This window comes from Cygnus atratus, chromosome 17 (assembly GCF_013377495.2).
Source record: "Cygnus atratus isolate AKBS03 ecotype Queensland, Australia chromosome 17, CAtr_DNAZoo_HiC_assembly, whole genome shotgun sequence".
Classification (NCBI taxonomy): Eukaryota; Metazoa; Chordata; class Aves; order Anseriformes; family Anatidae; genus Cygnus; species Cygnus atratus.
In genome coordinates this window covers 3,928,603-3,944,073 of record NC_066378.1, presented here as the reverse complement: position 1 = coordinate 3,944,073, position 15,471 = coordinate 3,928,603, and the positions used below count along the sequence as shown (strand labels likewise).

At 39.1% G+C, this 15,471-nt stretch overlaps 1 protein-coding gene across 3 annotated transcripts in view; it reads left to right on the top strand.

Moving 5' to 3' along the window:
- The window catches only part of CIT (citron rho-interacting serine/threonine kinase), a 74,630-nt gene that overhangs the window by 48,556 nt on the left and 10,603 nt on the right, over positions 1-15,471 (top strand). For 2 of the 3 annotated variants that reach the window (XM_035556787.2, XM_035556788.2), the window contains exons 24-38: positions 3,751-3,948; positions 4,421-4,614; positions 5,095-5,230; positions 6,448-6,552; positions 7,917-8,057; positions 8,244-8,351; positions 9,042-9,204; positions 9,448-9,612; positions 10,700-10,837; positions 11,114-11,294; positions 11,501-11,592; positions 11,873-11,977; positions 12,842-13,011; positions 13,983-14,063; positions 14,273-14,408. In XM_035556787.2, the coding sequence (XP_035412680.1) occupies positions 3,751-3,948; positions 4,421-4,614; positions 5,095-5,230; positions 6,448-6,552; positions 7,917-8,057; positions 8,244-8,351; positions 9,042-9,204; positions 9,448-9,612; positions 10,700-10,837; positions 11,114-11,294; positions 11,501-11,592; positions 11,873-11,977; positions 12,842-13,011; positions 13,983-14,063; positions 14,273-14,408 (2,113 nt within the window). The remainder of the gene's footprint in view (positions 1-3,750; positions 3,949-4,420; positions 4,615-5,094; positions 5,231-6,447; positions 6,553-7,916; positions 8,058-8,243; positions 8,352-9,041; positions 9,205-9,447; positions 9,613-10,699; positions 10,838-11,113; positions 11,295-11,500; positions 11,593-11,872; positions 11,978-12,841; positions 13,012-13,982; positions 14,064-14,272; positions 14,409-15,471) is intronic. The other variant, XM_035556789.2, reaches the window with a different exon arrangement.

The following is a 15,471-nucleotide window of genomic DNA, read 5'->3' as shown; positions in this document are numbered from 1 at the left end:
TAAGATGCTCGGTAATTTTCAGCTAGAACAGCTTGGTATCTCAGGTCCAAATGTGAATAGGTTAAGATGAAGTGAAGCTGGTGCCTGCTCCACATTCTTCTCATGATAATTTAGGGGTGAGAGATGGCTTTTTCTTTTTTCTTCCTTACTTCTGACAGCTAACTTTCTAGTAAAGCTCAGTGATGGTGGGAGGAGTGGAAATGAGTAGGGTAAAACTATACATTAGTTTAGAAGTTCTGAATTAAGGTTGTACTAAAGATCGAATTAAACCCCAGGGAACGTACTGCTGATGGCATTCTGAAGCAGTTAACCTTGCTGTGTCCTAACATTTTCCTGCACATTTGTCGGTGGCATCTGAGAACTGAGGCGTCTTCCTGAAGGAACTGGATAAGGTTTTGGAGAAGCTTGCGAACTGCAGTTGGGAGTATTCTAAAACTGCTTCCTTCCTTTCTTTCCATCATTATTTTGCCTGTGGTTTTGACATGTGGAGTGTATGGATTAAATTTTGTACACTGTCTGATATAAAAACCTAATCATCACAGTCCTGAACTGCTGCTATACAATTTAATTTGTGATCACTGCCTGGAGAAGTTTTTTGGGTCAGGTATAATACCTATGAATCTGTGCAATCTCACAATATGGAAACACTGCCTCTGATACCGTGCAGCGGGGAGGGAATTGTGCTGAATATAATCACTTTGCTGAAGAGTTGTTATGCTTCGGGTGCTCCGTAATATTTAAGAATGAGATACCATCTTCTATACCAATATAAAGATAAGTTGTGTGCTTAGATGTGGCATGTATTGAACAGTCTGTCAAGATTAGCGTGGTTCAGTTAGATTATAATCACAATCTTCTGTATTTGCTGTGATGAAGATGTACATAGATGGAGGAGAAAATTTCAGTGGCTTTGTGAGAGGTGATACAGTGCCACAGATAAGGCTGCCTGTACTGCCTAGAAGTGCTTTTCCAAGCTTTCAAGTGTTTGGTTGTTTTATAAGCTTTAAATTTGAAGATTTTTGTAATTATATTTTGAGTTTCAGAAGGATATAACAGTGGATATAGTAGTGTTTCCTTGTAGGCTTTCTTTTAATATACTTAAAAATTTATTTCCAGCATAGCTCAGTTTTTTGTTTGTTTGTTTGTTTTGCCTGGGGATTTCCTTAACTAAAAAGAAAAATACCTAAAACTATTGACTCTTTTCAGGTACAGGATTCTGGTATAGTTTGTATATATGTATGCCTAAGATGATATCTCCTATCACATGTGCTTTCCTGATCTGTTTTCTTCCTTGTTGGTTCTTAGGACAGCCATTTACATCACACCTTGCCCCATTTTCCTGTGATGCTATTACCTATCACCATTTAGGCTTTACAGTATTTATAAATTCTGTAACCATATTGGGTTATATATACCAATAGATAGGTTTTTTAAAATTTTGTCAATAAATTTTCCCTTTCTCCATGAAAAAATGAACATTATACTGAGAAGAACCAATTATCTCTCTTTAAAATAAATAAATACAATCTATCTATCTAGATTGCATTACATAGGTTATAATATATTTGAAATTTAAGTCAAGCCATTTAGGAATTTTCAATAAATAAACTGTTAGGAAAATCCTCAAGAGAGGTGATCACATTACTACTTCTGGAACCCTTCTTAATTGCTTTGTTCTTTGTCTGAAATTTTCCAGAAATATCCTACTAGATTAAATGTAACAGTGAAATATCGGGTGATTTGGTTTAATTTCGGTTATGTCCAGAGAAAGAAGACAGAATCTTAGAACCTAGAATAAAGGTCAATGGAAGCTTAGCTTCCAGCCCTAAAGGGATAAAACTGACTTGAAATACAGCTAATTTTAAATATGAGTCAAGTAGTTTGAAGTATTAGATCTGCACGCCACCTTATCCATTTTGTTTCCATCCTATCTCTACTTTCTTCTATTTCAAAAATAGCTTAATATGCTTTATAGAAAGTACTTGCATTAATATATGCAATGAAAGTGGAAGAAACCGTAGCTGTATAACAGGTTCCTTAAAATTCCCAAGATACGTGGTGTGATTAAACATAAAATAAAAATAAAAGTAAAAGAAAAAGAAAGTGATTATCTGATCTGACAGCTAGTAGAAATCTACAATGTTATTTGTAAGAATGGTAGGTAAAACACTGGAAAAGCAGGCATTTTGTTCCTTTTTGTTTGTTTAAGTACATTTGCAAGCTTTTATCCCTACAGCAGTATGACACTAAGACGTCCTGATGATACAGTCTGGGTTCGTCAAAAACTTGACACATGATACAGAATAAAATGCATATTTTGAACAGTAGGACTGCTCAAGGAACAACCACACGATCAGATTTTCATCAGCAGTGTTGTATTTTAGATTACAAATCACTTTGATTTGACCCAACACATGGGAATCTCCCCTTCACCCAGCAGGGAGTAATGGCAGTTGGACTTTTTCTGCCAACAGTTTAAAAATCAAATGCGGTTAATTTAGATCTAGGAGAGGCATGGTAAAAGGCAGCCAATATATGTGTTACAGATTCTTCAAAAAGAAATGGTTGTCATCTTTCCAGATAGCTGAGAAGAGATGTATGTGCTATGCTCTACTGCTTTATATATTTAAGTGCTTGGCTTGTGTAGGAAATTGGAACATTTAAATTTGAATGTGTGGCCAACTGTGTTCTGGGATTTTAGTTTGTCCCATTTAATGAAGTACATTATTCACTTTTCTTTGACATCTAGGCAAAAATGCCTCTTGAACATATTTCTAATAGTTGAATGTTAATTGTTTCTGAAATTCTGTTTATTAAGCTGTTTTCAAGATTATTCTGAGGATCCTTTCCCTTCTGTTGTGATGACATTGCTTTTCAGTTAGGCAGAGGTACAGGTATTCATCCATCCTGTGTTTATGGCCTTTCATTCATAAAAATGAAAAGGGACTGTGAAAAGGGCCCGCTGTTGTTTGTATTTGTCTTTAAATTGAAGGGGAATGTGGTTTAAAGCATTATAGTTTAATGCTATTCTGATTTAACAAGTGGACGGTTCCACTTCATTAAAGGCAAGGCTATTGTGCTTGTTGAGGTTTTGCTTTTCACTGATTTTCTATTAGTCTGTTGTGCTGCCATGTTTTTTTCTTTCTTCATAAATCCTATGCTGATGTTGCTTGGACAAAATATTTCTTGCATTTTTCCGCTTTTTCTGGCTATATATAGTGCTACTTATAGTAATCTAAACTACGTTTCTAGGAAGATTCATCAGATTATGCTGCCTTCATTGCACCTCTTAGTCAGTTTTCTTAAATATCATGCTTCAAAAGTCTCTGTGAGAAGCGTTAGCCTCATTTCACTTAAGGGGAAATTGAGGCAAAAAAGATGAGGTGCTTTGGCAAAAGCACACTGAGTCAGCAGCAGATCTGAGAATACAATCAGAACTCCTGACTCCCAACACAGTACTTTATTATTTGAGAGAGAACTGTCACGTTAAATTGCATTGCAGCATATTTATACTCTAAAACCAATCAAAAAAATTTCACAGCATTTTGTGTAAGAAACAAAGCTATTCCTAATCTAAGTACACTCCCATGCATAAAATCTGCCATTATAATACAGCCTGTGTGTAAATCTGCAAAAGAAAGCAGCTTGTATTTGTCTGCTTGCTGGGCAATAAATGGTTCTGCAAGAGCAGAATACTTTTTCTAAAAGCTGTACTCACTGACATATAATCTAATATATTTTTCTTTCTAGGTGATAACAGATTTGGAAGAGCAGCTGAACCAGCTCAGTGAAGACAATGCAGAACTGAACAATCAGAATTTCTTCTTGTCCAAACAACTTGATGAGGCCTCAGGGGCCAACGATGAGGTTGTCCAATTGCGAAGTGAAGTTGATCATCTCCGTCGAGAGATCACGGAGAGAGAGATGCAGCTTACCAGTCAGAAACAAGTAAGTAACATTAATCTGGATCACAGTCGAGCTAGATGATTATCTGAAACGCTAAAAATTCTTTTAAATCTGAAAGCGTGCGGGGAATGAATATGCCTTTACGGGCGATTGGACCGATTATTGTTTAAGCCTTCCTTCCCCATGTACTTGAATGAATTGAAATTTTTGGTTATTTCCCTTTGTGTTTTTATGCAATTTTATTTAGATATTTAGCATTGTAAAGGTATTGTAACTTAGAATTATTTGTTTTAAGTTTGTGACCCTGGCAATTCCAAAATCTTCATAATGTGATAGAACTGACATTAAAGGCAATCACAAGTGAATGCATGGAAGCCTTGAAATAAATGGGTTGTGATTTACCAGCTAATGGTTGCTGCCAATTTGCATGTACTGTAAGTTAAATGGTAAGGCTGAAGCTTAAAGTGCATGCTTGATGTGGGATGTGAGAATTGATAGGAGGATTTATTTTTAGACTATGGAGGCCTTGAAGACAACATGTACAATGCTGGAAGAGCAAGTAATGGACTTGGAGGCCCTGAATGATGAACTCTTGGAGAAAGAGCGTCAGTGGGAAGCATGGAGAAACGTTCTAGGGGATGAGAAGTCTCAGTTTGAATGTCGTGTCAGAGAGTTGCAGAGGATGCTGGATACTGAGAAACAGAGCAGGTCTTTTCTCTCTCTATTGCACGTTTTTATTAACTTGTATGAGCTTCTACAAAGCATTTTTAGAATAGGATATGGGAGTTGGAACTAAATATAAATTCTTGTGAGGTAGTTCTAAAAATGGTATATTAGTTAATAGTCATTCACCAGTAATATTATTCCTTTTGTTTCTTTACAAGTGAGCAATTCAAGGGGAATGGTATTTATCACTGCAATTTATAAAAGTCTTGATTTTCTTTTTCTTCTACTTTGTTATATGGAAAATTAGTCCTTGCTCCAAATTGTTACTGTGGGGTCTTCAGGCTGCTTTTCTAGCAGGGGCAGGAACAGGGTTATATAATAGAAGTGTCGCAACAAACAGGCTTTATAAAGCAACATCTTGAATTTGAGGCGAACCCCTGAAAGTTATTGATGCCACTGCATGCTAGGAAGAGGTCAAACCCAGAAAGGAGTTAAGTAACAGCATTTTCCATTTTAATGCAGAGTGCGAGCAGATCAGCGTATTACTGAATCTCGCCAGGTGGTAGAACTAGCTGTCAAAGAACACAAGGCAGAGATTCTAGCCCTCCAGCAAGCACTAAAGGAACAAAAACTCAAAGCTGAGAGCCTTTCTGATAAGGTAAGTAACTTCCAGCCTGAAACTTTTATTGTTAGCTGAGATACTTGTCTTTTATAGAGATGTTACTTCTAGAAATGTGGTCTTGAGCAGCTTTTTCAAGGTGCTGGGGCAGATTAAAGATCACAGATGGGAGGTCAATAGGGCAGAATTCTGTCTTCAAGCCAAAGACCTGGGATTTCATTTTAGAATAGATTAGTTCAGTTGGAAAGGACCTACAAAGATCATTCAGTCCAACTGCCTGACCACTTCAGGGCTAACCCAAAGTTAAAGCATATCATTGAGGGCGTTATCCAAATGCCTCTTGCCCACTGGCAGGCATGGGACATCAACCACCTTGCTCGGAAGCCTGTTCCAGTGCATGATGACCCACATGGTAAAGAATTTTTTTCTAACATGCAGTCTGAACCTCCCCTGGTACAGCTTTGTGCCACTCCTGCACATCCTGTCGTCGGTTTGCAGGGAGAAGAGCGCCTCCCTCTCTTCTTCCCCTGCTCAGGAAGTTGCAGAGACCAATGAGGTCACTTCTTGGCCTACTTTTCTCCGTGCTAGACAAACCAAGTGTCCACAGGCTCTCCTCATAGGACATGTCTGCCAGCCCTTTTACTAGCTTTGTTGCCCTCCTCTGGATGCAGTATTTTTTATGTTTATATATACATGTGTATATATAATATTATTTATATTCATAAATTAAAAATAAATTTTATATATATATATATATATATACACACACACATTTTTATTGTGGAGCCCAGAACTTCACATAATACCTCCAGGTGAGGCTGCACCAATGCTAAGTATAGTGGGATAATCACCTCTTTTGCCTGGCTGGCTGTGCTGTGTGTGATGCACCCCAAAATGCAGTTTGTCCTCTCATACTGAGCCTCCTGTAACCAACCCCCCCGCCCCCCCGAGATACCTTTCTGCAGGGCTGCTCTCCAGCCACTCGTCTCCCAGTCTGTACTTGTGCCCATTTTGAGAAAGACTGAAGGTAAAAGCGGCCTGTCCCAGGAGTGTACAATGCATTCCGTCAATAACTTGATGTCCACATTTTTAATTTGAGCAGTGACATACCAAATTGTTGTCCCCCCACAGCCCGTTATACTAAGTAAAGGGTAGTTGTACCATTTCTCTTTTGTGTATGCTTTGTAAAGTTGGATTTTAAGATTGTGGAACATTGTTTATTAGCCTTGTCCTGATCATCTATCCCACCTGCCTAGCTCAATGACCTGGAGAAGAAGCACGCTATGTTGGAGATGAATGCACGCAGTTTACAACAGAAGCTTGAGACAGAAAGGGAGCTCAAGCAGAGGCTTCTGGAAGAGGTAACCTTGTAAATTCAAGTTATAACTTAAGGAGGTTCCATAGTGCGGGGAAGAAGGGAGGAAGTTGTGTGGGTAGCAGTTATTACATATCTGTTCTTCTCATATACAACTGTGGAGAATTAAGATAGGGGTTTTGTTTTTACTTAAAACTTTTCAAAATGGGTGGCCACAGCAGGGAGGGTAAAGGTGAACTGCTGCGCAAGAAAAGGTGAGCTGGGAGCCAAGAGCTGCCAGCAAGGTGGGCAGGGACAGGGACTTTGCAGCCAGTAGACACAGTCCCACAGTACCCGCACAAGAAGACCAGATCAGGCCTGGTGACAGTAATTGGGTTAAGCCGGTGCCCTGGAGATCATTGGACAAGCCTGTAGTGACAAGGTACATCCTAGGTCACCTCTGCAAGGCAGTGTCCATGCCCAGGCACAGCATTCCTACACAATAGTTCTGACACAGCAAGGGCAAGGACCATAGCTCAAAAACAGCTCTGGAGCCAATGTGCTGAGGGTGCATGGGGGGTGGAGGCCACAGGTGAGGCTTTTCATGGCTCTTTTTTTCATAATTCAGCTGGGTTCACAGAGGTCTGATCCAAGGTTACACACCTTACACACCTGCACCATATCAGTGAGACGTTGAATGCAGGCCAAAACCTAGGTAGTGGGGGAAGAGTTTGTAGAGGAGGATTTTGGGAGAAAGGTGGTTGCAGGCTGCATAGGGCAGTTAGAACCCGTTGATGTACTTGGGGCACTGGCAAGTTACTGTAGAGTTGATAATTTCGTTATGAATCGCAGTGAAAAATTTCTGGCTCTTATTAATATCTGAGCATTGGTGGTTTTCATACTTGGGGATTTTCTCATCAAGAAAACTATTTAGGAGTAGTTGTATCATGTGCTCTTTTCTGTTGTTGTTTGGAGACAAAGATGTAGATGTTTGGACTTACATTTCCTCATCTCATGTGAATAGAGGCAGGAGTTTATTCTGGTTTATAGGAAAGATCTTTTTTACTAGGAACAGCTGAGATGGCTTTTGGTGATTGCATAGAGGACTTGAGAAATGGCATGCAAATTACTTCATGTGTGTGCAGTACAATTAATAATTACAAAATTTTAAAATGCTTAAAAAGCAATTAGCTTGAACACATAGTTGAAAGAAATTCTGTTGCTGTGAATTAATGTCAATACACTACATGGAAATAGTCATAATGCATTTTGAAGGGAAGGAAAACTTCTAGAATATTGTAGTTTTTTAGCTTTTAAAGTGTCAGTTTAGTTTTAAGTTGTGCAATATGCTTAATTTACCAGGAATGTTAATATGTAATAGTTTTTTTTTTAAAAAAAAACAAACACTGGCCTTTGTTTTCCTATTAACAGCAGGCAAAGCTGCAGCAGCAAATGGATTTGCAAAAGAATCACATCTTCCGCCTAACTCAAGGACTACAGGAGGCTCTAGATCGAGCAGACCTTCTGAAGACTGAAAGAAGTGATCTGGAATATCAGCTGGAAAACATTCAGGTGAGGGTGAGGAAACAGTGGGCAGGACTGTGCTTCCTCTTTAATGTGGAGTTTTGGGATGTGGCTTACTGTTTCTGTGTGACACTTCAAAATACACTGTTTTTAATTCCGTTCTCCTCTTGAGTTGTCTGTTTGTTTCTACTATTAGGATGAAATTGCTTACGTATTTGTTTGTTTGTTTCACAGGTTCTCTATTCCCATGAAAAAGTGAAAATGGAGGGCACTATTTCTCAGCAAACCAAACTCATTGATTTCCTGCAGGCAAAGATGGACCAACCAGCAAAAAAGAAAAAGGTGGGTGAAAAAGGTTTGAGGCACGGAGTTAAATGATGGCTTTGTGATTAGTTATGTGCTGTGTATTCAAAATATTCTGTTTTATCTTTCTTTGTGCAACACAAATGTGTCCTCATCTAAGTATTCAAGTCACTGAGCACAAGCTTTACAAGGCAGAATGTCTTTCACGTGGCCTTTCCGGTATTTTGTTATTCCCACAATACTTAGGTTACAACCCAGTAGCTACACATCAATGAGGCTGTAGGAATACAGAGTTTTAATTTAATTATATCATGCTTTTTTCTTTTTTATAACAGTAAGTATGTATGTGTGTATGAACATACTTTGTATCTAGAGTGGTTGTCTTGTAGCATAGGGTTGATTAGTCAGGTGATGTGGCTTGTCACATCTGTGTCATAAGCAGTTCTGTCATTTTGAATTTAAATTAACTACATATTTTGAGATCCTCTGTTTAGATGCTTTCGGAAACTCAAGGTGTAAGTATTAACAGGTAATGTTTGTCCCTCTGTAAATTAATCCATATCTCAACACTTTTTCTCCAGTGCCAGTATGAGATAAAAATCCATCCTTACTTATATCAGAATTACCATTAGGCCCTCTGGCCGGACTGCCACTAGCTAGTTTCACTTTGCCTAGTTTAAGCCATCTCTTACTAGGAGTTAGGAGTTGTCTGTGTGTTTCTGTTGCTAGGGCCTGTTTAGTCGGCGGAAAGAGGACCCTTCTTTACCCACACAGGTTCCCCTGCAATACAATGAGCTGAAAGTGGCACTGGAGAAGGAGAAAGCTCGTTCTGCTGAGCTGGAGGAGGCTCTACAGAAAACACGCATTGAGCTCAGATCTGCTCGCGAAGAAGGTAGGAGTTAGCAGAAAAGGTGAATCTGGAGGAGACGCACATTTTTGGTCTGAAAACATGCCTTTAATTGTATGCCACTAGAGCAGTAGTGTGTTGTTTAAGTCTTATCTACTGCTGTGAAGATGCAGTAAGGCTACACATTTTTCTGCCGGTTGCAACCATTGAATGGTTGCACAGAACCACTGCTATGAACTAGTTCTTCATATTGGTTATGTTGATGAGTGATATTTATCTCATCTGTAGCTGCTCATCGGAAAATAGCAGACCACCCTCATCCATCCACTCCAGCCACAGCCAGGCAGCAGATCATCATGTCTGCCATAGTCCGCTCACCAGAGCATCAGCCTACTCCAATCAGTCTGCTCGCTCCACCCTCCAGTCGCAGGAAGGAATCTTCCACACCAGAGGGTAGGTCCTTGGTGAACTTCTGGTTTTCAAAGGAGTATGTTTTCTGTACTGTTCTGTGCGTTGATCAAAAGGATTTATGGCTGTTTCCTTAGCAATTAAAGTTTTTACTTGTCTAAGCTGCATACAGATTTGTTCTGCTGAGCAGAAAGATTCTATCAAGATTTTTGGTAATAGGAGGAGAAGACTTGGGTTAGGCATAAGTGGAAGTTACCAGGTCAAAGATATTGATACCCTATTAACTAGAAGAAGGGGATACACTTCCATATTACTGAGAATGGAAGGGAGAGGTTCATCAGAAAAAGTAAATGGATTAAGGGCTCTGCTCTTTTATTCTTAACTAACTGGTATTCAAGAATGAGTGTCAAACCTAGAGACTCTGAGCTACAACCTTGAGTCTTTAGAAGAAAATGGAAAAGACAAAAGCACAAATAGGTCCCACCATCAGATACTAGGGAGGCACAGGGTACTGTAAGGATGGGTAGCATCAGCATAGGAAGATGTCTTCAGTGGCAGATCATGGTCAGGAAATAGAATCATGTTATTCAGTAAAAGAGCATGCCTTGAAGGATTAACTCTATTCCTTAATGACCAAAAATACAGAATAGATCCACTAACAGGTATTTTAGGTATGCTTTAAGATATGCTGGCACTGATGGTTAGTATGAAGGCTGTATGGAAACGGCCTGCTGTGTATTGACTACAAAAGTATAGGTGCTGAAGGGTTTGTTATCTATAAGCAAAATTGTGATTAGTCTAGCACATTATAAGAATTGCAGTTAAGTGCAGACTTGAAATTCAGTTGGATTGATTGGCATAATCTTGCTACACCAAGCAGTAGCAGTTTCAGCTCTATGTGCCACTTGAGAATGGTCCATTCTGTGCACCTGTATAAGGTAGTTACTGAGGTGGAGATGTAGTTTAAGATTTGCAGATTGCAAAGGAAAATAGACAGTGTCTATGTTCATTGGGGCTTTGATAGGGATATTCTATCACTTTTTAATTCCTTTGGCTTTAAAATGCCCGAACCTACTATAATTTTCATCCCTGTTACAGTTTGAATCCTGATAATAGATATTGTCCCTTTCAGAGTACAGTCGGCGCCTGAAAGAGCGAATGCATCACAATATCCCACATCGTTTTAATGTGGGGCTAAATATGAGAGCAACAAAATGTGCGGTATGTCTGGATACTGTGCACTTTGGACGGCAAGCATCTAAATGTCTTGGTAAGAGCAGAGCGTGTGCGCGAACAGAGTGTAACATGGCAGTAGAATGAAAAAGGATCAGCTGTCTAGAATAGATTTTCAGTGAAAGTTTAATAAACGACCAAGCATGAAGATTTTGAAACTTCCTGGTGCAAACATTCTACATTAGAAAACATCTGATGGTTTAGAGTAGAAGGAAATTCTTACAAAAGCTGGGGGTTGTGCATTAGAAGTTGAAGCAACTGCGCCGTGCTTTTTTTGTCGTTTTACATAAGTTTTTCTCTGTCCTTCTGTCAGAATGCCAGGTGATGTGTCACCCAAAATGCTCAACTTGCTTGCCAGCTACTTGTGGACTGCCAGCAGAATATGCCACACACTTCTCTGAAGCATTCTGCCGGGATAAAATGAATTCTCCCGGTCTGCAGCTGAAGGAGCCAAGCAGCAGTCTACGTCTTGAAGGGTGGATGAAAGTGCCAAGGTATAAACATGAATCTTGGTACCATATCAGGTGCTGAAACATTTGGAAAAGTTTTATATATTATCCTGGCTCATGTGAGGTGATAATTGGTACATGCCCATTACAGTTTCTTACTATCACTGAAATCTCTTCCTACAATTTGCATGTTTGTTTTGTTCATAATCCAGGTAGAAAATCCAATGCGATTTTGTGCTTATTTTCTTCAGGAATAATAAACGTGGGCAGCAGGGCTGGGACAGGAAGTATATTGTCCTGGAAGGAACAAAAGTGCTCATTTATGATGCAGAAGCAAGAGAAGGTAACAGCATTTCTAGGAAGAACAATTTTTCTTTCAATATTCAGATATTGTTTGGAGAGGCCTAAGGATTGTTTGCTGTGGCTATACCTAATTAAGTTACTCCTTTGTAATAAGGCAACATAGTTGATTTTTTTTTAGATCCCTAATGGTTTTATTGGCTGGTATGTCACTACAGTCCAGCTGGGAAATATCCAGGGTGTATGCGCTTCATTTTGCTATCACAGGTATTTTCTCACTACTTATTTGCTCTTCTTAGTCCATCTCCCCGTTCTCTCTGCAGCTGGACAGAGGCCTCTGGAAGAATTTGAACTCTGCCTTCCTGACGGTGACGTAACTGTTCATGGAGCTGTAGGAGCTACTGAACTTACCAATACAGCAAAGACAGGTGAGAATCTATGTACATGAGGTCAAATGGATTTCATCTGGCTTGACATCAGTTGGCATTCTGTTTGGCTGAACAGATTTTTCTCTCTTTAACTTTTATTTTGTAACCGTGCAATTATGAGGTTACCTCTCTCTGAATTAGGTGAATAGGTTAGTCATCTAGATACACAGGCCGTTGCTTCTGTCATGGTACTTGAGCTGTGAATAAGATAACCATCAAGCCAAGTGGAAGTGAATATTAGTATTTTGTAACATACTTAAAGGCATACTTGGTTTATTTCAAATTTCTTTGCTCAGTGCTCGCTATGAAGTGTGAAATTTTGTAATTCATGCCACCATTGTACTCTAACCAGAAAGCTATTAACTTAGAAACACTGTGGGGTGTATATACAGTCTCATTATTAAAAAATGTTAATGTTTTGATTTGTATGTATTCAATAGAACTGATGAAAAGATTATGTATGTCTTGACTTCGCCATTAAAGGATACAGACTGTTAAAAACAAAGGTTTCCACAAGCAATTTTTATAGATTTTTCTTGAACAGTACAGGGAAAACTTTAGTTGAGTGGCTGGTTTTGTACTGCTTTCCCATAATGTTTCTCTTTTGAATAAAAGACAAGAAATGATTCTTATTTATTAGAGACAGCCTTGTAAGTATGGTTTGCATACCTCTATCTACTACTTAGCTTTAAGTGGCTAGCCTATGCAGGACCTGTAAAGGAGAAACCTATGTATAAATTGCCATGGTAACACATCCTGCTAAATACAACTTCTCTCCAATGACACTGAAAGGTGTTGATATAAGTCCACTGACAATATTCTGAAAACTAATCTAAGTCTTATTCTATCTATACAACATCTCAGATGTGCCATATATCCTAAAATTGGAGTCTCATCCACACACCACTTGCTGGCCTGGTAGAACACTCTACCTGTTAGCACCCAGCTTCCCTGACAAACAGCGCTGGGTCACAGCACTGGAATCAATAGTGGCAGGTGGGAGAGTTTCCAGAGAAAAAGCTGAGGCTGATGCTGTGAGTATAAAAGTTTCTTTTAATAATAAAATATTCTGGGAGGGAGCAGAGTGTTTGAAAAATATTTTTTTTTGGTATTTGAGACACTGAGGTTTAACTGAAGGTAAGTTATTTCTGCCTTGAGATGGACAGTATGAGTAACAGGAACTAGTTCCTTGTGAGACTGAAGTTTTATATTACAATAGCCTTCGTTAGAGTTGGGGCATATAGTAAGAGGACCCCAAAATGATCTCTAATTCCAGCAAACAGAAGGAAGAAACAGCAGTTAGGAGTTAGGATGTGGTTTAAATCTAATCCTCTAATGTACCACATGGAATGAGCAAACCTTGAAAGAAAAAAACAAAAAGCTCCTTCTTCCATTCTTAGGGAGATGGGATTTCCTTTTGTTTCTTGGGGGGGAAGTCTGTGTTTGTTTTTTACTTTTAGTTTTATTTCTGATAAGAATAAGAGGTTAAATTGAGTTGTTTTGTCTCTGGATAGCCTTTTTTAACACTGTTGTACTGATAACCCTTTATTTTCTGATAAAGGGAGAATTGATTCTATGGCATTATATGTTAAAATGTTAGCTCTGGAGGTAGTGAATGTCTGACGAGGGGGAAATCGTCTCTCATGCTAACATTTCTTCCGTCTCTGAGAAAATATATAAGCTCCCACTGACATTTGGACTTTTTTTTTTAGTCCTTCTCGAAAAATGTCACTGCTCCATTACAGGAGATGGAGGGAAATGGAAAGGATAGGGACAACAATAGGTTCTGTCTGAGTTTAGGTTAATTCTAATTGTATTTCATGTAGATGAAAGTATACTAATTCTTTTGTAGGAGGAAACCCTGCAACTTTTAGCTTTCTCAGAAAAGGAAATCTGTGCTAAACTTTTCTCCCATCTGAAATGATGACTTTACATTGTTAAAATACTAGTAGAGAAAGAGATCAAGATGAACTCAACAAAAAAAAATTCTTTCTGTCATTTGCAGAAATTGCTTGGAAACTCCCTGCTGAAGCTAGAAGGTGAAGACCGTTTGGATATAAATTGCACAATGCCCTTTAGTGACCAGGTAATGACAATGGTCAGTTGAACCTTACTGAATATTTTATTGTTCTTTCATGAAAATTGTATCTTAACATGTGTGTGTGTAATTGTATACTTGGTTATTGATTTGTTTTTTTCCTCTTCACTGGTAAATGAAATTATTCAAGCTTGCTCTTGGAGCATTCCTTGTTCACCACATGTGCTATTTTTCTTTTTTTCCTGTTTTCACTGTAGGTAGTACTTGTGGGTGCAGAGGAAGGTCTCTATGCCCTGAATGTATTAAAGAATTCCTTAACGCACATCCCAGGAGTGGGTGCTGTCTTCCAAATTCACCTCATCAAGGATCTGGAGAAGCTACTCATGATAGCAGGTAGGGGGCTATCTGCTGCCATATATGCCTGCAGTAACTTTGTGGTAATTGTGTTGTATTGGTAGGAGGAAACTCACCGCCCTTCCTTTAGATTAATTACAGAGTTTTTATTTATGCATTTATTTAAATCAGCATATTATCAGGAATCAATTACTGTGCTTAACGCAGCATTGTCTGATGTAAATGAATATCTGATTGAAGGCTTAGTTAACCCTCCAAGTGACAGAAAGCGATTTCTTGATTTCCAAAGTTGAGGGAGTGAGGAACAGAGATAAAAAGTTTCCAGCTTTGATTTGTAAAGAGGTCAGTCTTCATTGGTTTTAGTTCCAAAACGTGTCCCTGTTTTCTTTATCTTAGCACTCTTGGTGTCCATGGGTTTAAGCCGCAGTTACCCATTTTGTTATTTTCTCCTTTTCATATGACTTTCATAGGCAAGTGAGTGGAGCAGCTAGGTAATTCAGCTAGGCTGAAATCAGATGGAACTGGGTAGCCATTCTGAGCCCTTTGCAGTTCAGAAATAAAATCAGCCTGTTCCTCTTTCCCCTGCTATACAGGAGGAGGAGACACTGCAGAGCAGCTGCAGTAAAGGAGGAGCAGAACCTGCCTGGAGTGCTCGTGTCCTCTCTGGGGCTCCACAGAAAAGTGGTGGAGGCTTGAGAAGGGTCTCTGACTACATCCTAGAGCAAACAGCCCAATGCAAGTTTATAAAGTGTTGAGCTAGTTACTGAGCACGTTCCTTCCTAATCCGTACATACCATCTTTTTAACATAGTCAACAAACTGAGGACCATCGTGTGATCTCTGTGGCCTAGGGCCAACAACGACTTTCAACCTTTCTTGCTCTAAACACTGATGCACGTAACAAAATGGGGACGTGTTAAAGTGCTTGTTTAAGATTGCCTTATGAAAGAACACCAGCATTCTCTCCTTTTAGGAGAAGGCTGTGTTACTGAGTCCCTAGGCTTCTTGAGACGAATCAGGCTTGGTCTGTAATGCAATTTATTGGAGCACTTGGAAACCCACTGCCAGTTATGTTGGCACAGAAAGGTTAACGAACCTTTCGC